At 43.8% G+C, this 23,775-nt stretch overlaps 1 protein-coding gene across 1 annotated transcript; it reads right to left on the reverse strand.

The window, feature by feature from the left end:
- Positions 1-551: 551 nt before the first annotated feature.
- On the reverse strand, positions 552-17,003 carry PROZ (protein Z, vitamin K dependent plasma glycoprotein). The gene is made up of 8 exons (XM_014600375.3): positions 16,839-17,003; positions 14,736-14,899; positions 13,734-13,758; positions 7,409-7,522; positions 5,392-5,523; positions 3,110-3,201; positions 1,554-1,677; positions 552-1,069 (listed from the first exon to the last, which is right to left on the reverse strand). Exons 1-8 carry the CDS (start codon positions 16,906-16,908, stop codon positions 552-554), a joined length of 1,239 nt encoding a protein of 412 aa, XP_014455861.1. The 5' UTR covers positions 16,909-17,003.
- Between the last annotated feature and the right edge of the window lie 6,772 nt (positions 17,004-23,775).

Below are 23,775 nucleotides of genomic sequence, written 5' to 3' on the forward strand. Positions count from 1 at the left end.
CTGCTGCCACTTAGTGTATGTAGCAGCTCTTGCTCTGGCCTGGGACATGGAACACAGTGGCTTTAGCCCCAGCTAGGCAGTGACAGCTGTGGGCCCAGGTCAGGGTCGCAGCCAAAGCAGCTCCCCTGCTGCACAATCTCTCCTGTGTTCTCTTCAGGCTGCACAGCCTGTTCCCTATACCATGCATTCCCTCAGCACAAGCTATCTCAAGCTATCTTGGCCTACAGCCAAGCAGCAGCAGCAGTGACTGCCCCAGCCTTGGCCAGTGCCAGGCAGAGGCTGTAGTCTGGGCCCAGTTTGGAGCTGGAGCAGCCACGTGGCCCAGGCTAGTACTCAAATTCAAGATGAGGCTTTCTCCAACAGGGGGAGGAAAGACAGACTAGGAAATATACTGAGTTTTGGTATTTATGGGTGAATATAGCTAAATATTTACAGGATAAATATGACATCTTCAGTATCTGGGTGCTGTCCTTGATGACACTGGTACAGTTGTTGAATCCAAAGCATATTTTTCAATCACAGTTAGGGATTTCATGCCATAGGGATTCTTTTTATAGCATGATTTGTTTAAACCACATCATATATCTTGCAGTCTTGGTGAAAAGAAATATTTCTGGATTAGTTGCTTCTGTTGGCCAAGTTCCCGTAATGCCTGTCAGAAACCAAGTGCCTTTATAATCAGCGGCAACAAAATTTCCTCCAGCCAGCTGCTCGTCCATAGGTGCTTGGTGATGCCCACAAAATTCCCTGTTTGTAAGGCTGGTATTGAGTAGTTGTTCACATTCCTTTATAGGGAGGTGTGAAACCTGCAACTCTTTTAACACTCCAGTAAGTTCTGTTCCTTCAGTTTTCCAGCCACTGACCATCCCAGCCAGCTCAGGAATCAAAACATGTTCTGCAAAGTCTCTGTCAGGGGTGCATATAGGAAGCTGGTAGCTGTTACACTCGATGTGCTCTTGCAGTTGTATCAATGCAACATTATTTTCACCAGTATCTTTATCATATCGGATATGTATGTGTTTCTCATTCACATGCATTATCTGCCTAGCTCCAGTCATTCCATCTTTCCCTGTAAAGTAATGACATGTTCGCTGATATTAAAAATAGCCTTACTATGTGCTGCCAAAGCTGAACACAGATTACTGCCAACAATCACAAGAGCTATTCTGACAATGCATGAATTGTCAGTGCTGTGAAATGGGGGAGAGGTACACAGACTCATTGTGCTTGCCAGTTTTACAGCAGTTGGGTGTTTTTGGTTATGATTATTTAAGTTAAGCATTATACTTTCAAGGCATTGTTCAACTCTTGGCAAACCTGTTTGTATGAATGAATATGAATTTCAGGTTGAGACAGTAAAATACACAACCAAAAATGGATGCCAGTTTCTCCCTGAAAACCAAAGGCTTTAAATCCAAGCAGTTTGCTTTCGAGGCTGGATGGAATGTTCCTAAATGGCAATGTTGGCATATCAGCTGTGTTGGTTTTTTTAAAGAGCTTTCAAACACAAGCATTTAGGCAGATATAAAGAGAAAACATGCTTAGTCACCTACCAGCCCCAACCTTGATCACAAAATGACTGTGCAGAAGGGCACATGCAGCTGTAGTCAATGCAAAGTTGCTGGCCAATAGCACACCTCCACAGAAACTCTTCCCTTCTGAATTTAGCAACAGGACCTTTAAAAGAAAACAAACAATAAGTAATGGTGTTGTCAAATAACTGTTTTTAATATGACAGGATAGGAATGAAATACTGAGTTGTTGCAAGCAGTAAGATTTGTGTGTTAATTATTTTTAAAATGAAAAATCTATACCTGTCTAATTCTACTATTCAAATCAAGGAGTCTCCCACTGACAGCTGCATTTCTAAAGAAAGGAATAGGTGTGCACTGAGAAAGGAAGAATTTGGTTCTAAATATTTAGAACCAAACCCTGCTTCACCTATAAGGTACCCTACTTTGGTGTCAAAGGGCAATTTTATTCTGAATCCTTGACAAAATAATGGAAAGGCAGGTAGTCCCCTCCTCACTGCTTTTTGTGGCTTAGTTTAAATTGATTAAGCTATGTTACAAAGGTTGATTTGTTCATTTTTTTTTCTGGGCTTATAGCAATGTATGCTATTGGAGCTGGGATTACCACAGCTGCTGACACCAGACTTAGTCTCTATAGATCCTTGATAAAGGGTTAAAAAGTACTTGTTCCAGTTATAGGGCCTAAAAAGAGCTCTGTGTTATCTTTTGTTGCAACATTCCTAGGTCAGGCATGGGTAATTTGTGTGCCAATTGCTTGCCTTGGATGGGGGACCTGTCTCTCAGGCTCCTTCTCTGGAGTCAATCTCTTGATTCCCTGTCACCTGTGGTCACCATGTACGTACATAAAGCACCACTGAACTTTATAGTGTAAACATTTAAATAAGTTGTTGCTGCCAAGGGGGGTGTGCAATGGGTCCAGAGATTGCTAGTCACCAAAGCAGCTGCTTCCTACTTTCTTGATTAAAGGAAACTCAGTAAATATTTTAACTTTGGGGGAAGGGGGAAGTGAGTGAGTTTTAGGGACAGCTAGGGCCCCCAAATGCTTGAACGTTGCAGCAGGAGAGCAATAGGATGTGGAAAATTCTGGATGTGCCCTTCAGGATCCATTCTCAGCTCTGAAAGAGATGGGACACTGGACATGATGGACTGATGGTAGTTCTTATGTGGAACAGAGTAAAATAGGATTGTCTTTGGGCACCTTAGAGGGAAAATAGGATGTAGACCTTAAAATACCATATATCATAACATTGACAGGTCAAAAGGGAATACCCTTACATGAACATTGAGTTACAAAGCTTTGAATATATTGAAAAAAAATGGAATCTTTTCTTATACTGACATGTAAGACACTAATGAGCATTCTGTAATAACTTGAAAATGTGCGCATATTAAGAGTGGAGCTATTGAAAGTCAGAAAAGGCAGGAAATAAGATACTGACATGGATAACTTTGACAAACTAAACTGCTGTCTTCTGTTTTTATTTACTCATTGAAGAGCTTGCATGGTTGAACCATCCAAAAACAGCACATTTTAATTATAACAGATTTTTTTAAAGTAAAACTATTTCTATAAATACCTGCCAAGGGAATTCTCTGGCAAGACTGTTTTCCATTTCAGCCATCTTTGTTGTTTTTACAGTGTCTTTAAATCTGCCACATGCACATTTATCTGGCCGTGGTTAAAAAGAAAAAAAAATACATTTATGTCATGCAATATTTTGCACTCGGCAAATCATGATCCCAGCTCTACTCCAAAAACGTCAAGGACCAAGGAAACTCAAATCTTTTTCTTAAAAAAGATGCTCCCACTCCTCTTGCACATACGGGAGCCAAAATGAAACCTGCAGGAATAATAAGGTATGCTTGCCTGAGAGGACTCCAGCCTTCTCAACTCGTAGGTAAATTATCCACATCTTCCTGAAAGCAAGCAAATTTTATGCAGGTCCCATCCCTGCTTCTACATTTAGAAGTACTGCTGCCAGCACACCCCAAAATTGCCTTCACTTTTCATTTTTCCAGCTCATGACTGCTCAGAATATAACCTGATGATGGTGCAAATTCCTATTGTATCTTTGTTATGTCTGATAATATCAGTTCTGGGATACCTTGTGGGCAACATCAAATTTATAAATGATAAAATAAGAGATATCACTGCAGCTGGGCATCAGCAGATCTAGGATTCTGAGAAGGGCAGGGTGTAGATGGTGTGGTGCATGATCATGTATAATACAACACATATTTGTCTCCTACCCGTTGTTCTGGACTGCCCCATGCCAAACCTGACTGGGACATTGTGCATCTTCAGTGTCAAGATGGTTGACACCGACACCAATGCAGCAATGCATGCAATGTATATTTGAAACATTGAATGATTAGAGGAATCAAAGGGGATACAAGGGGATTCCTCCCCCGCCCCCAAATGTAGCTCCCCTGAATTCAGCCCTGCAGCTGGGTTGTCACCAACATGACAGGACAGTGTGGACCCACGGAAGTCCATTTGTGCATAGTGTGGGATCTCTGCTGTGATTGAGCAGAGCCTTGACAAGCTGAAGGGAAAGTCTGTGGGTGAGTGAAATGCACATGGTCTTTCCTGCAGCTATTCCAACCTTGTGGACTCTATTCATTCCAAATCCAGCTGTTGCTGATGGGGACTGGAATGCCTGCTGGTGGAGTGGGTGAGACTGGCTGTAATTCACACTTGGCTTGAAAGACTTCTGTCTTTTAAATTTTAAAAAATGAATTATTTTTAGGCAAAGCCATTCTGTTGGGAGGAGCATCTTCCCTACTCAGGAGGGAGTGGGGGGGGGGGGGGGGGGGTCTCTCAGCCTGTCATGTTTGGGGGAAGGTGGGTGATTCTTCTCATGGCACTTGGGTGTAGAGGGGTGGATAGTTACAGGCCATGAAGCACATGGGGTTAGAGGAGCACAAGTCCCCCACTGAGGAACAACAATGATGCTCTCCCAGCTCCTCATTGCATATGTATGTGTTACCTTGGCAGTGAGATCAGCTACCAGAGCAGCAATCTTGATAGTAAAAAATGTGCTTGTGGTTGAGTCTTCTACTCAATTCTTGCTTTTCAGATGTAACTTGACTGACTTCAATGGTGGTCTTCTGAAGCAAGGGTGTCAAACATATGCCCCCTAGGCCAAATCCAGCCTGTAGAGCTGCTCCATCCAGCCTGCTAAACCTACTGGTGGGACAGGGAATTTGGGGACATAGCTAGGAAGGGGTTGGGCCCACCATGGAATCTGGGCCCTGTTGGACATGGCTTTTGGCAGCAGGTCAGCATGCAAGGGCTGTGTCTGTTTGCCCTATGGTTGCTTGGGGCATGACTGCTTGTCCTGCAGCTATCACCACCACTGCTGCTTGTGCTTCCTCTGCTGCAACATGCAGCTGCTTGGCCCACAACTGCCTGCCCCACTGCTTGCACTTATACTGTTGGCCCTGCTGCTTGTCCACTGATCCCACTGCACCTGCTGCTTGTCCTGCAGACCTAAGCTGTGAAGAGCTGCACAATCTGTATCCAGCCTGGGGAATAGGGTGAGTTTGCCACCCCTGCTCTAAATGTATAATGAGAGCAAGTGGAGACTGTGATCCAGCAAATCCATTTTAGAATGACATGAGTGCTTTGTTTTGTGGCTCTGCCTAAAACTTTCCAATTAACTTTCTTTTTCCATTTTGGCTGCTGGAGAATTGTTCTTTGCAGGTGCCATCTGAATGCCTCCTTTTCTGCCCATCCTCAAGGTCTCTTAGTGCAATTGTAAATTCAGCCTCAGAGTCTGCTGTCTTCTACTGATGCCACTACCCCTGTTTGCCTACCCTGCAACAGGTCTGCCTGCACTCTAGTTTTCATACTTGCCTTTTGGGATACATGATTTTTTATCTTTTCCTAGTTCATAGCCATTCGCACATGAGCAGCGGTAAGAGAGAGGGCCTGGATAGCAGAAATGTTGACATCCATAACTTGTCTTGTGGTGGCACTCATTTTCAGCTAAACACAATGAAAAAGGTAAATAATACATTTAGCTGTCAACTCTGGGAGCTTTCCTTGTGTATCATGAGCTCTGTTTCGCTACACCACAACACTGGCTCACCACTCATCATCTTTTGGACTCACCACTTTAGTTTTTACTCCCTCTCCCTCTTTTCCATTTGTAGGTATGGACTTGAGAGGTGCAGAGCATATGCATGACCCAGGAAGTGACTGCCAGTTGGACATGCACAGGAGCACAGCCCAAGGGAATGCAGTGGCTGGATTGGACTGTAACAGGAGCTTCTGGGGACTTTTTTAAAGTCCCCAAAGCAGGTGACCATCCCCCCCCTGCTCAGAGGCATGTTCCTTCCCCTCTGTTTCCTCCTCCTCCTCCTCCTGCTGAAGCTTTCCCCTCTGTTTTGTGGGCGGGGGAAGCTTCAGAGCTATTCCTGCCCACTCTAGCCAGGTTGCAGGGCAGGGGAGGGGGCTTGGCTCAGCTGGAATAGTGACAGCTGCAGCAGCAGCAGTAATTGAGTTCCTGCCCCCACATGCCTGCTCCTGGGAGCCTGGGAAGGGTGAGTGAACTCCCCCCCAACCCATTGCTGCTGCTGTTGTCCTGTCACATTTCAAACTGAGTCCGGCTCCCCACCCCTCTCCCCTGCCCCTGCAGCTTTAAAGCTTCCCCCACCCCTAGGACAGAGAGAAAGTAGCAGCAGCAGATGGGGGAGGGGGTAAAGGGTGGTGGAAGGAGAAGCTCTTCTATGGTTGGGGATTGCCAAAGCTCAAAGGGCACAGAAACCATTGCTCTTATTTCTCAGCCACATCCCTTACGCCAGAGGGCTATGCTTGCCTACAGTGCCCAAAGATTTCTCTATGGCAGGGGAAAGTCTCCAGCTAAGCAGCAAGGCTCATTTGAGGCTGGTGGAGTAGCAGCTCTTTTCTCTCCGAAAGAGACTTGAGGGTCGTGATTGACCACAAGACGAACATGAGCCACCAATGCAATTCTGCAGCCAGCAAAGCAAATAAAACCCTGGCTTGCATCTACCAATGCTTCTCAAAGAAGACCCAAGAAGTCATCCTCCTGCTTTACTCAGCCTTGGTGAGGCCACAGCTGGAGTACTGCATCCAATTCTGACAGTTTATAAGTATATAAGGGCTGTGCATCAGGAGCTGGGAGAGCATCTGTTCACCAGGGCACCCCAAGGGAAGACAAGGTCTAATGGTCACAAATTTCTGGAAGACCATTTTAGACTGGATATAATGAAAAACTTCTTTACTGACCGAGTCTCCAGAGTCTGGAACAGACTCCCCCAAGAAGTGATGCAAGCACCTCCTGTGGATATCTTTAAGAAACTCTTGGATGCTTATCTTGCTGGGGTGATTTGATCCCAGCTGACTTTCTGCCCCTTGGGCAGAGGGCTGGACCGGATGATCTTGCGAGGTCCCTTTCAGCCCTAATGTCTATGAAATCTATAAGCAGACTTAACAGGCTCAGGGATCTGGCCTATTGTGTTTTAAGTACCGTGACTTTTTCTATTAATTTCCATTTCCATCTATAACGATTAACATAGTAAAGCAGGTCAAGGCCACTTTTCTGTTTTTATTCATTCCTTATTCTGGTGAATTTCCAGTGCAGTCACCTTATGATTGCCTGAGAAAGGATGGAGAAAGACTGAAGGGGGATTACCCTCTTCAACAGAAAACCCCACAGGAAAATACCCTGGGAGTAAAGGAAGAAATGGACAATGGGTATCACATTTTCTCATGTGTAATTTTAATGCATCCTTCACTAAGGATCATATATGTTCTAAGTTAAGGCAAACAGGATATGAGGTACATAAGTTTCCCATTCTGGCTTCCAGGAAGGAATATGATTTCAATATAGTGCTTGTAGAGAACTTACCTAGTTCACAGTTGTCTCCTTCATAGCCACTAGTGCAACTGCATGTGTAACTGCGAATGTTGTCCATGCACGTGCCATTATGCAGACATGGATTTGAGGAGCACTGGCTGCCACCTGAATGAATGGCACATCAGTAAGAGCAGTTATCATCATCAACCATGACACACAACCTACTTAATTACAGTGCTTTCTTTCAGCAGGAAGATGATTGTGGAAATTCTATTAAAATTACTTTAAAAACAACTTATTACTGTAAAAGAGAAATCTCTTTTCATACTATCAAAGCTGAATCAATCTTGTGAGTAGTATTTACTATCAATTATTAATCTGGAAGCCAGATTCTGTTGTTGAAAATTCCTAATTGTGACAGGAATTGAACATATGTATCAACAGACAGAACTAGCTATGAAAGATAAGATACTCAGTTTAACAATGGGACCTTATTTTTCCTCCCCTGTTCTCAATTCCTGTTTTCTAAATCCTTCCTATTTTATAATGCAACTTCATACCTGCCCATGAGGATTTCTTGAAGTAACTGGTAAAAATTATTGTGATATCTGACAATATAATTTCCCCCCCAAAAATAAAGAGACTAAAGGATGAGAACTGTACTGTGAAATACACCCAGTATTAATTGACACTAATGTCCAGCAATGCTATCTTTCAGTATGCATGTACAGTACTGCATCTTAGAGCATGGGGACATGGGTCACCTAACTGGAAACTGTCACCACAGAGACATTTTGGAATGTGAAGAATTGAAGTTTGACAAAAAGTAGAATTTTTCTACAGTAATAAGTAGCATTGTAATTTAGCTGAAAATATCCATCAAACAACTTTATTCACCTGCTTGATACTCCTCTGCATGAGACTCCTAATGAGTGCAGACACATGGACAATGCACTTGAGGATAGTTAGTACATTCAACAACAGCTTCTGAAATCCCAAATACTTCACCCAAATAATTACAACACTTTTTGCCAGGTGTTTTTTTCCCTTCCAGGAAGACAGTGTTGTTCATGCATGACTTGAGTTCACAGAATAGTTTTACAGTCAAGCTGCAACACTACATATATGCCATAATCAGGCTGCTAAGATTTCATACAATCACAAAAGGTGATGCATGAAAATATATTTATACATCTGCCACAAAGAGGAAACATTGGGTGGTGGTGGTTGGAGACTCCCTTCCGTGGGGCATGGAGGGATTCATCTGCCAGCCTGACCTGTTGTCCCGGGCAGTCTGCTGCTTGCCTGAAGCCTGGATCCAAGATGTCTCAGAAGGACTATCAGGACTTGTCCAGACCTCTGACTACTATCCCATGCTGCTCGTCCATGTGGGCACCAGTGGTACTGCCAGGGGTGACCCTGAGCAAATCAAGAGAGACTACAGGGCTCTCTCAAAGGTGAAGAGGATAGGGCACATGTCGTGTTCTCCTCAATCCTTCTGGTCAAGGGGAAGGGCCCTGGCAGGAGCAGATGCATCCTTCAGACCAATGCATGGCTGCACAGGTAGTGTTGCCAGCAGGGATTTGGCTTCCTCAACCATGGGATGTTGTTCCAAGAAGAAGGCCTGCTAGGAAGAGATGGGATCCACCTAACAATGAGAGGAAAAAGCATCTTCGCAGACAGGCTCGCTAACCTAGTGAGGAGGGCTTTAAACTAGGTTCGCAGGTGGATAGAGAACAAAGCCCTGAGATAAGTAGGGAAGCAGGAGACCTGGAGAAAGCAGAAGCAGGAGGGGGCAACACGAGAGACCTCATTCTTCCTGAGAAAGTAGGGCAATTGGCTAGTCATCTCAGGTGCCTGTACACAAATGCACAGAGCCTGGGAAACAAGCAGTAAGACTTGGAAGTGCTTGCATAGTCAAGGAACTATGACATGATTCGAATATCAGAGACTTGGTAGGATAGCTCATGTGACTAGAACACTGTCATGAACAATGGTCATGGTACAAATGGTTCAGGAAGGACAGGCAGGGGAGTTGCACTGTATGCAAAAGTGCTGTATGATTGCTCAGAGCTCCAATATGAAACTGGAGATAGGTCTGTTGAAAGTATCTGAGTTAAGATTTGAGGTGAGGGCAACAAGGGTGATGTTGTGGTGGGTGTGTGTTATAGATCACCAGACCAGGAGGATGAGGTAGATGAGGCTTTCTTCAGGCAACTAGCAGAAGTTTTCAGATCACAGGCCCTGGTTTGCAATGGGGGACTGTTGTCACCCTGACATCTGCTAGGAGGGCAATACGACAGTGCACAGGCAATCCAGGAAATTTTTGGAGAGCATTGGAGACAACTTCCTGGTGCAAGTGTTGGAGAGACCAACTAGGGGCCATGCTCTTCTTGACCTACTACTTACAAACAGGAAAGAATTGGTGAGGGATGTAGATGTGGATGGCAAGTTGGGCAGCAGTGACCACGAGATGATTGAGTTCAGGATCCTGACAGAAGAAGGAAAGGAGAGCAGCCATGGTCGACTGGTGCCACCTTAGTCAGCTGCCACCCTGCTGACCGGGGGGGGTGGGATGGCACCCATGGCCAACCTTGCCAACTGTGGGGGAGTCCCCCTGCGGCCAATCTTGCCGACTGGGAAGTAGTTGCAGCACTCCTGGAGGTGACTGTGGTGCTTCATCTGGCAATCCCTCTCCCTGGCCAGTACTCGCAGCAGGGCATTGACGCTCCCATCTGTCCCCCCTGCCCATTGCTTAAGCAGGGAGTGCGGTCCGTCGGGGTGCACCAACACTTTCAGGGGCTGCATGTGTACCCCTGTGCACCCCCTACACGTCACCACTGAGAGCAGCAAAGTATGGACCCTGGACTTCTGAAAAGCAGACTTTAACTCAGGGAACTGATGGGCAGGATCCCCTGGGAGGCCAGTCTGAGTGGGAAAGGAATCCAGGCGAGCTGGTTGTGTTTTAAAGAAATCTTACTGAGGGCACAGAAACAAACCATCCTGATGCGCAGGAAGAATAGCAAATGTGGCAAGCAACCAGCTTGGCTTAGCGAAGAACTTTTTGGTGAACTTAAAAAAGTAAGCTTACAAGAAGTGGAAGCTTGGACAAACAACTTGGGAGGAGTATAAGAGTACTGCTCAGGCATGCAGGGATGATGTCAGGAAGACCAAAGCTCAATTGGAGTTGCAGCTAGCAAGGGACAAGAAGGGTTTCTACAAGTATTTTAGCAACAAGAGGAAGGTCAGGGAAAATGTGGGTCCATTACTGAATGGGAGAGGCAACCTAGTGACAGATGATGAGGAAAAGGTTAAAATACTCAATGCCTTTTTTACCTAGGTCTTCACAGGCAAAGTCAGCTCCCCGACTACTGCACCAGGCAGTACAGTTTGGGGAGGAGGTGAGCAGCTAACAGTGACAAAAGAACAGGTTAGGGACTATTTAGAAAAGCTAGACGTGTACAAGTCCATGGGGCTGGATGCACTGCATCTGAGGATGCTAAGGGAGTTGGCTGATGTGGTTTAGAGCCATTGGCCATTTTGTTTGAAAACTTGTGGCAATCAGGGAAGGTTCTGGATGATTGGAAAAGGCAAACATAGTGCCCATCTTTAAGAAAGGGAAGAAGGAGGATTCAGGGAACTCCTGACCAGTCAGCTTCACCTCAGTCCCTGGAAAAATCATGGAGGAGGTCCTCAAAGAATCCATTTCTAAGTACTTGAAGGAGAACAAGGTGATTAGGAACAATCAGCATGGATTCACTAAGGGCAAGCCATGCCTGACCAATTTGATTGCCCTCTATGATTAGATAACTGGCTCTGCGGATGTGGGGAAAACAGTGGACATAATATATCTTGATTTTAGCAAAGTTTTTGATACTGTCTCTCACAGCTTTCTTGTAAGCAAGCTGAGGAAGTATGGGTTGGATGAATGGACTGTAAGTTAGAAAGCTGGCTGGATTGTCAGGCTGAATGGGTGTTGGGATCACTGGCTTAATGTCTAGCTGGCACCCAGTATCAAGTGGAGTGCCCCAGAGGTCAGTCCTGGGGATGGGATGGAGTGCACCCTCAGCAAGTTTATGGATGACACCAAGCTGGGGAGAGTAGTAGATACTCTGGAGGGTAGGGCTAGGATTCAGAATGACCTAGACAAATTGGAGGATTGGGCCAAAAGGCATCTCATGAGGTTCAGCAAGGACAAGTGCAAAGTCCTGCACTTGGGATGGAAGAATCCCATGCACCACTACATCCAGGAGACTTGATTGGTTAAGCAGCAGCTCTGTGGAGAAGGACCTGGGGGTTACAGTGAACAATAAGATGGATATGAGTCAGCAGTGTTCCTTTGTTGCCAAGAAGGTTAACAGCATACTGGGCTGCATTAGTAGGAGTGTTGCCAGTAGGTCAAGGAAGTAATTATTCCCCTCTATTTTGTGCTGGTGATGACATATCTGGAGTACTATGTCCAGGTTTGTGCCCCCCCCCCCAACTATACAAAGGATGTGGACAAGCTGGAGAGAGTCCAGAAGAGAGCAATGATGTTTCGGGGCTGGGGTACATGACTTCTGAGGAGAGGCTGAGGGAACTGGGTTTATTTAGTTTGGAGAAGAGAAGACTGAATGGTGATTTGATAGCAGCCTTTAACTCCCGCAAGGGTGGGCCTTAAGAGGATGGAGCTAGACTCTTCTCAGTGGTGGCAGATGACAGAACAAGGAGCAATGGTTTCAAGGTGCAGCAAGGAAAGTTTAGGTTAGATATTAGGAAGAATTTTCTCCTTAGGAGGGTAGTGAAGCACTGGAACAGGTTACTCAGAGAGGTGGTGGAATTTCCATCCTTGGAGGTTTTTAAGGCCCTTCTTGACAAAGCCCTGGCTGGAATGATCTAGTTGGAGATGGTCCTGCTTTGAGCAGGGATTTGGATTAGATGACCTCTTGAGGTCCCTTCCAACCCTAATTTTCTATGATTCTATGATCTCACAGGCTGCACATTGTAGACTGACATGTTCTAGATACTAATCTAGGATGAAAATCAAAACTGTACCAAAACAGGCAAACTCAGAAGATTACCTTTGGTCAATTTACAGAAATATAACAAAGTGGCTCAAACATTTTCGGACTTGACATTAATGCTCCATTAATTGATGAAACAGGAGAACTTCGGTGGTTTCCACGAAAAGGATGAAATACCATGTCTAGCTTCCAGGTTCTCTTTAAGCAGTTTAATAGACTCCAAAATAGTTTGGAAATGCTCCCCAAATAACTAATGATTAGTGTAGATATTAGCTACCTGGGAGCAGGGCAAAAAAATAACTTAACCTTGAGCATAGCCTCAAACCTTTCTAAACTATCGGCATTATAAAAATAAGGGACTCCAAAATTAATCCTTCTCCAGAAATTAAACAGACATAAAGAACATAACTTTTGCTATACTGAATTGCATACAAAAGATCCTAAGAGCATTTTAATAGATTAGTTTTTCTGAAAATATGTATACTCTTTCTTTAAGAACGTACCAAGGTGGAGGGAGTTAGAAATCGTTCAATACTGGCAGAAGCTCTGTAGCGAAGTGGAGAAGTTTAAGGTATAAAAAGTCTTACTTATTTAAAAAAGTTTCCTTTAACACTAGAAGCAAGCCTTCCTGAGACTTTTTTATGGTTTATCATATAAGAAATTCCAATTATACTTAAATCTGGAAATTTGCCAACAAGGCAAAGTTATGCAGAACTTGCACTTCATCACACTGTTGGTGGACATAACTATCTAGACATAAGTTTGACCCGGCTTAACACCTAACAGCACTCTGAGTAGGAGGATGCATGCAGTAGTCTTGGCCCATTCACCCCCATGGAAGCGGACACATAAATACAGCCCTGCAGCCTCCTTCCTGCCACCTCAACCCTCATATTTGGAGTAGACTCCTCCTACAACATAGATCTCATTGCTGCTCTTAACCCTGGGAGGAGGAGGAGTCACAGAATGGGGCCATGATGCAGGTTGGTGCTGCAGGGCATCAAACCATGGGAGGAATTGTACTGTGGTGTGTGCACAGCCCCAGATTGCCCCAGAGAACAAAATTGCCTTGAGAACAAAAAAAGAGAGAGCCCATTCAATGCAACTGCATCTAGTTAAGTATATTAGTAGTTTTGGTTTTATTGTCTTCACAGTTTAATTAATTCTTAAATCATTGTTTTTATAATGACCTCTCTTGGGTTTGCGTAAATGGTTTCCCACACATTCTTGAAGACATAATAAATAGCAGTTGGATATTTAAATTAATATTTCAACAGAATACACTACTCAAAAACTCCTATAAAATGCATAATCCTCAGTGTAATGGCCATGACATTGTCATTCTGCAAATGGAAATGAAATAGTCTGCTTACCAAAGTAACCATTCCAAAATATTTTCTGAAAGAAATAAAAAAAGTTATTTTTTTCTAAAACTGACTATTTTTTTCCACAAATATTTTGTCACAGCAAAAGCACAGCAAAGAATAAGTATTATATTTTAAGCTTAAAGAATCATTATGGATCTAGTCTTACAAGCTCGATTGACAAAAGCACCATTAAATGAAATGGGAGTTTTCCTTTAGTCAGAGGACAGGATCTGAACCTGATGCTTTATTTCAGAATAAGTAAATCACTGCGAAAAAATATTAGGGAAGAAAAGGTCTGTGTTGTGTGTAAGAGATGTCTGGGCATTAGTATGTGATAATCAGTGACAACACCAAACCCCTTCAGCACTGAAGATCTGAAGTCTGAAGAACATTCATTTGTCTTGTCCCCTGCTGTGCCTTGCCAAGCACTTGGGAAGAAACTGTCAGTCACTCGCTCCCACCAGTACTCCAAAGAGCAGAAAGTTGGATCAGGTGAGCTTTGTTGTGTACTGCATCACATGGCCTGGATTGTAGCGCTTTTCAATACATCGCCAACCCTCCAACCACTAAGCTACCCACACAGCCCCACCTCCCACCCAGTTGCCTTTGGCATCCTCTCCATCTGCCTCCCTTACTGTTCTTGCAGATAGGTCCCTGGGATAAAATGCATACTGTGCACTGCTGGCAGGTGGCACAATGCATGGTGCTGCAAAAAGAAACATCTGGCACAAGGTGGGCTGCCCTCCTGATCATGGCTGCTAGTTCTCCTTGCTGGGAAGACACCACTCTCTCATGCTACTCCCTTTGCATCTGCTCTCTTCCCTCATTTCACTACTGTGGCAAGAAAATACTTCAGTACAAAGTACAATGTACAATACTTTTGCCCTGCAAAGAAATCTAGGTAGTGTATTGTAGGCACAGTGGCAGTGTGAACTGCTTCCTATCTATCAAGTAACAAACAGTAAGTGCTCTAATCTTTAGAAAACAAGCAATAAAAAAAATACCTACAAGCTTTTTGTCATCTTCAAACACTTCCCTTGCCTCTTCGAGTGAGCATCTTTCTTCAAGGCACTCTCTTTCCAAGTTGCCTTGGAGGAACTCCTCAAAAAAAAAGAAACGGGCTCGCTTGGCCCTTGTAATAACTTTGTTTGCATCCTTAGCAGATAGAAACACTGAAAAAAAAATGTATAACAAGAGCAGGTAATATAATACTGGCATGGACTGAGCTATTAGTTTAGCATCTACAACCCCCAAGTCCCAGGGAATGTAGAGAGCCAGGGCCATACATATGTCCTTAGTGTTCTTACTCTGCCTCTCTTCTGTCCTGGACCACATGGCAGTCTGGTTCTGATAGAAGCCAAGTTCCATCAGGTCCACTTACCCAGAACCCTCTGTATCAGCTATAGCTCTACAGTACAGAAATGTTGCATGGCCCTTGTTTTTGTCCAGGTTTGTACAGTGCCTAAAAAAACAAGAGGGTCCTGGCCTCCAACTAGGGCTTGTCTGCACTATGCAAATATAAATAACCAATGAAAATTAGGACTCTATGTTTAATTTTTCTGGAGAATTTCTCTTGAAGGAACAATTATGCACATCTCCCTAGCAATAATTCCTGCCCCCCTCCATCCTGACTTGATATTGTCCTCACAAAATAAGTCCTAAGGAAAGGGCTTTCTCACCTGCTCTGCTGGGTTTGGGTGAGAGAAATGTTGCCAAAGAGACTCCCCACTTAAAAGAGTTAGTAAGCCCCGACCCCTGGAGATTTGAAACCTCTCTGCAGAAGTGGAGAGAATTATTTGTGCCAAGTTATTTTTCAGTGTCTCAGCCTGAACTTCTTTCTCTGTTTTGGATTATTCACAGAGTAAAGATGGCAAAATATGGTCCTTCACCTGTGTGTCAAATAACTTCCATTTTCTGCACAAATTGAAGCCCAACAACGTTCAAAAAACATGATCATAGCTTATGCCATATCCTTCTGGTTCCTGGGGCTCCTTCTGGATTTGGATTATCACAATGCCAGAAAAAACTTGGTAACACTTTGGCTGCTGACGTTCTACAACTACTGCCTGTCACGTTGACTGGGGCTGTCTCAGCGGCCGTGTTCTCCTACACCTGTCTGTCTCCATGTGTTGTCTCTTGTCTTACACCTAAGTAATAAGCTATTGGGGACAAGAACTATTATTTTTTTCTTGTGTTTGTGCAATGTCTATCAGAGTGTGGTCCATGCCTGGGAGGCTCTAGCCATTATGGAGAAAAAAAACCCAGCAAATAATAATCATCAATAGTGATAGCAGTAAGAGGAAGATGTTCTGAAATTGTATTTAATGTCTTAGTTAAACCTTTAAAATGAGTCCCATGGAACAGAATTATTCTAACAGGGTTTTCAGCATTCAAAAAATATTCTCCATTATACTTTAAAATTCAATTACTGTATTTCACTGACTTTGTATAGTTCATATTTGCTTTAAGTGGCTAATATTGTATTTTTATCACTAATATGATCTCAGTTGAAAGTCATTTAATATATATATATATATATATGTGTATGTGTGTGTGTGTGTGTGTGTGTGTATGTGTGTATGTACACTATGGCATATTACATACTTAAGTAGAAATCTGTATTTTTTTCACTCAAACTCCAATTAATAAATGCAGACTTACTTTCCTTTCTCCCCTTCCTTTTCCTTCTCTGTGGGGTATTCTAGCATATTAATGCAAAAAAGTGTATTTATGCAATTCATGTAAAAATGAGCTTTCTATATGAAACAAACTTCTACCATAAACTCATTGTTAGTCCTTACAATAATTAGAAATACTATTTAAGGATAACAAGTGAGGAGTAAAGAGAGTATATTGTGCAACATCAACTGAATGTCATGTCGTCATTTTTTCCAAAAGCTTTTGCCTCAGTAGCTGAATTACAGATTTTACTAAAATGTATCAGAAAACAGGAGAAGATTGGATGAACATAAAAACTGCCCACTTTTCAATGATGCCAGCCTGTGCTAGCAAGTAAAAATTACACAAGACAAAGAATATTCTTGTTGGTCCTGTGTGTTTAGAAGATCAGAACAAAGCCAAATTAAAGTAACATTAAAACGAATGGCATACCTGTCTGTTCTGTCTGAAGAAAAAGGAGGAAAGAAAGAAGAAACCATATTATCTGAAAGTGAGTTGCCATTTTTGATCCTCTGAGAGAGTTAACTGTAGCTCACTGGCATTCCTGTAGTTCTTTTGGGAAGTTGCTACATGAGAAATGCTGAAGTGTAAAGTTCAGTAACTCATGGGAAAACAAAGCCTCTGCTAGTAATGCCTGCACTCAGTGTCAATACATACTACTTAAAAAAACAAGGTTAATGGTCCAGCTGGATTGCCAGTCTAGAAAGGAGGGTTTTTTGATAGCCTCTTATCTTTTTGGCTAGGCACAGACACGACATATAAACCTGCTTAAGCAATCAGAAACTGGTTTAAGCCCGTAACAAAACTTAAGTTCAGTGCGCATAAACCAGTTTCAAAATGGCTGAAACTGGTTTAAGATAAACCTTGTTGAATGTAGTATCAGACTTAACTGATTTGGGTCAAACCAGTTTATGCAATGTCTGTCCCAGACCCCTTCCTCATTTAAGTTAAACCAGAGTCCCCAGCATCCCAGACGCTTTGCAGCCCTGGGCTGGGCTGTCTGCTCCAGAGAAGAGGGCTGGCCCCATCCCTCAGCTCCCTAACCAGAGCTCCAGCAGAGACTGCAGGCACAGCAGGATCTGCCTGGCTTGCCCCTGCCCCACACCCCCTCACTGCTAACTGGTCAAGCAGGGATACCCAACTCCCTCCTTCCCTCTCTCCCATCTCCCACAGTAGGACCCCAGCCCAATGGACCCTAGGCATGTGGTAAGCTAGCTAATGCTGAGAGGTGTCTCCATGTGTGTGTCTCCAATTTCACTGGGACAGGAAGACAGAACAGTGCCTGCTTAGGCTTTTAGGAGCTAATCAACAGGTTAGCTGGTAATGACCCTCCAGTCCTTCCTTGCAAAAAACTAATGAGAGAGGTTTTTTATTTTGTTGATGGGCTGATAAATGCTGTGTTATGAGGTCCCTGCTGGTTCCCTTACCTGTCAGGTTTGTAGTATGAAGAAGGAGGGAGAGGGAGATTGAAAAGCTCAGTATCACCAACAGATGCATTCACTGCACCCCATCCCTGCCTTTGCCTCAGAGTCCTAGCCAGGGGCTGGGGGCTGGCAACACACCTGCCCCCTGAGCAGGGAGTGGGGAAAAGCCTGGGACTGTGCAGGCAGGGTGGGGGTTTAAACCACTCCCTAACTGGAGGTCCTGCTGACGCCTGGCCATGCCCCAACCCACTCCCAGCTCAGCACTTTGGAAGGAAAGAGAGGGCTGCTCCAGCACCCCCTGGCTTCTAGCCTGAGCCACCGCAGGAATGTGTCTGCATTTCCTCAATCCAGAGGGAATGTCTGGGCAGTTGCAAATTGATTCAGTCTAGGCAGGTTAGACTAATCTGCAAAGATTGAGTCAGTTCAGGCTCTGGCTTTTTGAATGTCTGTCCCTAGCCTATAAGACAGATGTAGGTGGAAGCAGGTTTGCCAGCTGTCCTGGCAACTGCTGGAGAAGTTCAAATTTTGAGCATTTCCTCATATCCTGGTCCCATTTTGAATAATACAGCTAGAGGAGATATGCTAAAAAGCTGAAGGATTTATTGCACTTGGAGTGAAGTACAGGCACAAACCCGAGCAGGGCTCCTAGAAGATTTTTCAGCAAGGCTGTTTTAGGATTTAGTGAAACAGTTTTTTCCCCACAAACAACTGACCAGGGCAGTAAGGGGCCACACAATTCCTTTAGCTTGCATTTCAGAGTCTCTGTCAGTCTAGGGTTGTGTTTCCCAATAGATGAACAGATGTTATTCCACTGGAACTCTGTAATAGGTAGAATTAGATTTCTGGAGCTATATTCTCACGACACAGACAATCTTCCTTTTTGATGCTGGTGGAACTGCACCTCAGAAAAGTTGGGGAAGGAACTCTTTTTAAAACATTACAGTCTCAACTGCTTGCAGACACATGCATGCACATCTGTACAAACTGTAGTGCTGAAACAATGAGTTGCCTGGAAATAGCGCATTCCTGTGGCTGCTTTTACATGTGCAAAGCTCTACATTGGTAGCATAAGTTGCCCCACACTTGAAGTACATTGGTGGGTCAGCAAATGGTACATCTATCATGGTAACGGTACAGACATGGACCAAATTGGTTCCTCTTCACCCTCCTACGCTTGTCTTCTTGATTAGTTATACAGCACAAGCATGCTTTCTTCAATGCATTTAGCTTACAACTGTCTCACCACTTGAGGTCAGCATATCCACAGGACTCAACTGTGAAACCAAAGCAAAGCTGTACTCTGTAAATACATTTTTACAAGCTGGCTATTTTTGCATGTTTTGTTTAAAAAGGAGATCAATGTGGGTACAAATTCTTCTTTCAAAACAGCCAAAGAGAACTTCAGAATCTGCATTATGCAATTCCATTTTCATATTAAGGTAGTGTTGAAGCATGCAGTTGATCCAAAGAACCTCATTATTAGCTACAAAAATCCTTGCCATTTTTTAAAAGTTAACTTGTAATTCCTAAAGAATACTCCCCCTATTGAGTGGCTGTTGTATGCCTTTGTACCCTTTGGATATAGATCATAATGTGTTCAGTCACATGGGCAAGGCTTTACAGTAAATTCTATACAAAAAAAACAACACTCAGTTCTTGGAGACATGTAAACATTAATGTGGACCTCCAATATCCATCATCCACCTTCCAACCAGTACTTCCATCTTTCAGTGGTGACTGTGGGGAGAGGAACGGAGAACTAATATGCTTAGTGCATTGAATAGATTAATCTGCCCTGACACTAAGAAGGGAGGGGAGTACCACCGAGATGAACAGAGACATCCAGGCCCTTCAAAGACTGCTGCAGGCTGTATTTACTTTCCTAGGATGCTCCCATTCATCTGAAAATGTCTTATTAAGAACACATCATTTTTCACTGCTCTGAAGCTGCACAAGGATGTGCCCGTGTATGAATACCTAGCTTTGGAGTAGGACTCTGTATCTCCAGTCTCCTGCCTGTTCTTGCCTTTATCTCATACAGGTATCACTGACACTCAAATCCCCATGACATCTCCAGCAGTGTGGAGTGGCCAGGAAGAGGGTGGAGCACATTTGTGTAGCAGATACATAGGCCAGCCAAAGAGCTGTATTTATGCGGATATACTGCTTTTGTTACACTGTGTTGCACCGTGTTGGCCTGCCCTGAGTCCACTGCAGAGAAACAGCATCACTCTTGCTGGATTTTGCAACCTCTTCATCCCACTTCACCCCATTTAACTTTGTTTACTCAGCGTTAAGCTCACAGAACACTCTCATTTCCCATCTCGCCACTGATAATCTCAGTGGCAAAAAGACCCTGATACCCTACTAGAGATAATACTTAAAGAAACACAATGGAAAAGTACAGTATACTGGATCCTTCAACCTGAACACCTTTTTAAAAATGGGCGGAAGATATGGAGTACGACTCAATCCATTAGCCAGAAGAACCCCAGGTCTATTCATATCAGAGTCATAGTTAGAAACACACTCCTCTATCATTCAATACAGCTATATCTAACTCATGGAGGACAGCTGGAATGCAGGCAGGTCGTGTCCAGTAGCTATTGCCAGCTGTGTAGGGGACAGAGTTAAGGTTTCTTTGTCACATGTCTTTCCACCGCATTTCTTGGTTTTCAAAGGTTTTGCTGAAGGAAACAATATACCATTGAGTGCCCATAATGCTTTGTTAAACATTTCTTTCTTTTTAGCAGTGCACAATTTTACCATGGAGCTAGCTGCCATTCTTGTCAGCAGTTGAAACAAAGATGTTCTAGCTTTCTAAAATCAAAGAAGATATTGTTTACCGACTACTGGTTAAGAGCAACAGGAACTTCTTAGTCATACCAGGATTTTGCTAGCCTGTACCCAATAAGTAATATTACCCTCAAAGTATGCAGGGACTTATGCACTATGTTCTTAACATGAGGCTTAAACAGTAGATATGGTCTTGTGCAGGCCCTATGTATTGGGGAAAATTTGAGTCTGACCCGAGCAGTATCCTGTTTGCAGAGGCAAAGGCCAATACTTTAAATACACAAGAGTTTGTTTTCCAGTTAAATCTGCTTGGACTAATGTGTCATGCCTGCTATGTTTCTGACCTGGACTTTGGAACACATTACATAGAGACAGCCTACTGAGAACCTCTGCCTATCACTTGGGCCTCTCATGGCAGGGATTAAAATGTAGGGGAGTGGTGCAAGTCTTCTAAAAATGTAACCCTTATTGTCACAGTGTGACTCCCTGGGATACTTGGAGATCTCCCATATGCCAGTAGATTGTATAATTTGTGATAAAAAGATGAATGGGGGCCTATATGCAATTACTTTGTATTCAATAAAAATGGTCAGTTTGTTTTTTCATGCGAAAAAAGTACGTGCTGGGATGTTTGTTGTCTTTGAAGTAGTCTGGTGGTAAGCCAGGATGGACCTAACTTCTAGGCCTTTACTTTTAATTCAGAGTTTTAACCCTGCCTGAAGGACTGAGGGTATGGCATATATTTATAGCCATTTCCAAAGGGGAGGGATGACTCTTGTCCTAAACTGCAGAAACTGTTATATCCTAACACTTGTGTGTAGACAAGCTGGGAACAACACATCTGTGGTAAAACAGCACCATCTTCAACACAGCTTCATCCATGGTTAAAGTTGGACTGGTTTGCTACATTTGTATTGTATTTGGCTTGTCCACAGGTAACAATTAGAATCTACCAGTTGGCGCCCTTCTGAAATTTTTCAAAAGGGGAAACCCTTTTGAAATAGCTCCAAATGTACAGGTATCTATACCCAACCACTGAAACTTGTAGCTTTGGTTCAGCAATGGTATTTTAAAGTCTTCCCTTCAGCTTCAAGGTTCAGCTTGTTTTATACTCATGATCCTTCACCATGTCAATCCCCATCTTGGGCCCTTTGTTGTGCCCACATCTTGAAGCATACCATTACAATGAGACAGAGAGTTAAGGCTTCCAGGGAAGTTGAGATGTTTGATGGGGAGGGGAGAGTTGAGTTGGGAGAAGAGTGGGCTTTGGGTCAATACATCATTCTTTGCACTCACATGACAATGATCTCTCCTGGTTCAGTCCATATTCCTGGAACAGCTTCCAGGACTGAGTTGCCCTTATCCGGAAACTGAAGCAGCAACGTATCATGAATATAACCAGCCCACTATACCATCATCTTTGTTTTGCAGGGAAATGGAGAGAAGAGCTGTCCAATAATTGGTGTACAGCCAATCCTCGACTTAAAATGTTTCGAGTTACAACATTTTGCACGTACAACATTTATAAATTGACACCTTGTTTGAACTTTATGATGTCAGTTTTGACTTTACAATGCTTGATCCGATGCCATGTCATGGCAGCAAACAAATTCACTGCATTGCTCATCTCCCTGGAGAACATCTGTCCAAACCTCCTTGGACACTTTCTTTAAGAAAGCAGACAAGACTCCAGAAAAACCTACAGCCAAGACTCCTGAGAAGACTCCAGCCAAGAACGCTTCAAAAAGTCCAACCACGACCCTTTCAAAAAGTCCAGCAAAGTCACCTCAAAGAAGTGGGCTTGGCCTGCAAGGCCTTAACCATATGAGTGGCCCTTCTCTGGACCCTCTCCAAGAAGGATGTGGATAACTTGGAGAGGGTCTAGAGAAGGGCCACTCGTATGATTAAGGGCTTTCAGGCCAAGCCCTATGAGGAGACTAGGGCACCTGGACCTCTTCAGCCTCCGCAAGAGAAGGTTGAGAGGCGACCTTGTGGCTGCCTATAAATTCATCATGGGGGCGCAGAGGGGAATTGGTGAGGCTCTACTCACCAAGGCATCCCTGGGGGCCACAAGAAATAATGGCCATAAGCTAGCAGAGAGCAGATTTAGACTGGACATTAGGAGGAACTTTTTCACAGTTAGAGTGGCCAAAATCTGGAATGGGCTCCCAAGGGAGGTGGTGCTCTCCCTGGGGGTCTTCAAGAGGAGGTTAGATGGACATCTGGCTGGGGTCATCTGAACCCAGCACTCTTTCCTGCCTAGGCAGGGGGTCGGACTCGATGATCTATTGAGGTCCCTTCCGACCCTAACCTCTATGAATCTATGAATCTATGAATAAGTTCTTCCAAATCAATATGATTTCTATTTACAATATAAATATATTTTGTAGCTATATTACTCATCTATAATTGATTGAGTACAAAATTCTGGGGTATTTTTGGTGAAAATAGGGTATCGGGGCTTGGTTCAGGAACCAATCCCCCATTTATAACATTGTTTCTTATGAGAAAATTGGTTCCGAGTTGCAACGTTTTGACTTAAGACGATGTTTTCAGGAACTAATTGTGTTGTGAGTCCAAGGACTGCCTGTATTGACTCCAAGCCCATTTCTCTCCCAACTTATCCCTCTCCTTCCCATCAAAAATCTTAGCTTCTCTAGAGGCCTTAGCTCTCTGGCTTATTGGAAAACTCTCACACAAGTTTCCCCAAATCCTACTCCCTTTCACACAATGGAAGCATAACCAAAGCAGAAGGGTGGTCTACTGAGTGATTTGCCCCACATTTTTTAATAATGAGATAACAGGAACTGTGTAAGAGGTAGGATACTCAGGCTTTTGCCAGATGTTTGATTCAATACCACAAGTTGCTCTGAGTAAAAGCTTAGCATGTAGGTGTAATATTATACCTTATTATACATCCATTCATAGCATCTGTGTCCAGTGGGGCTTCCCCACATAGCTGGGGCTGACCAGGAGCTGTCCCACTTTTGAAGCATATCCCAGCCAGCCCCTGGTTGGGTGGAAAATCCCCAAGCAGCTAGGAGTAGCTCCTGTGGGGAGACAGGAGTGGAGCAGCACTGGGATGGTGGGAGGGCAAAGAGCTAGCCTGTCCCAGTGCTACTCAGTTCCCAGCTCCTGTGGGGCACCAG

This window comes from Alligator mississippiensis, chromosome 1, assembly GCF_030867095.1.
Source record: "Alligator mississippiensis isolate rAllMis1 chromosome 1, rAllMis1, whole genome shotgun sequence".
NCBI classification, from domain to species: Eukaryota; Metazoa; Chordata; order Crocodylia; family Alligatoridae; genus Alligator; species Alligator mississippiensis.

Excerpts from the sequence above, each read along its gene's own strand:
- PROZ (XM_014600375.3), bottom strand. The coding sequence starts at position 16,908 with ATGGCAACTCACTTTCAGATAATATGGTTTCTTCTTTCTTTCCTCCTT. Across the intron at positions 14,900-16,838 it reads TCTTCAGACAGAACAGACAG|TGTTTCTATCTGCTAAGGAT; the intron begins GTATGCCATTCG and ends TTTTTTTTTCAG. Across the intron at positions 3,202-5,391 it reads AAAATCATGTATCCCAAAAG|ATAAATGTGCATGTGGCAGA; the intron begins GCAAGTATGAAA and ends AACCACGGCCAG.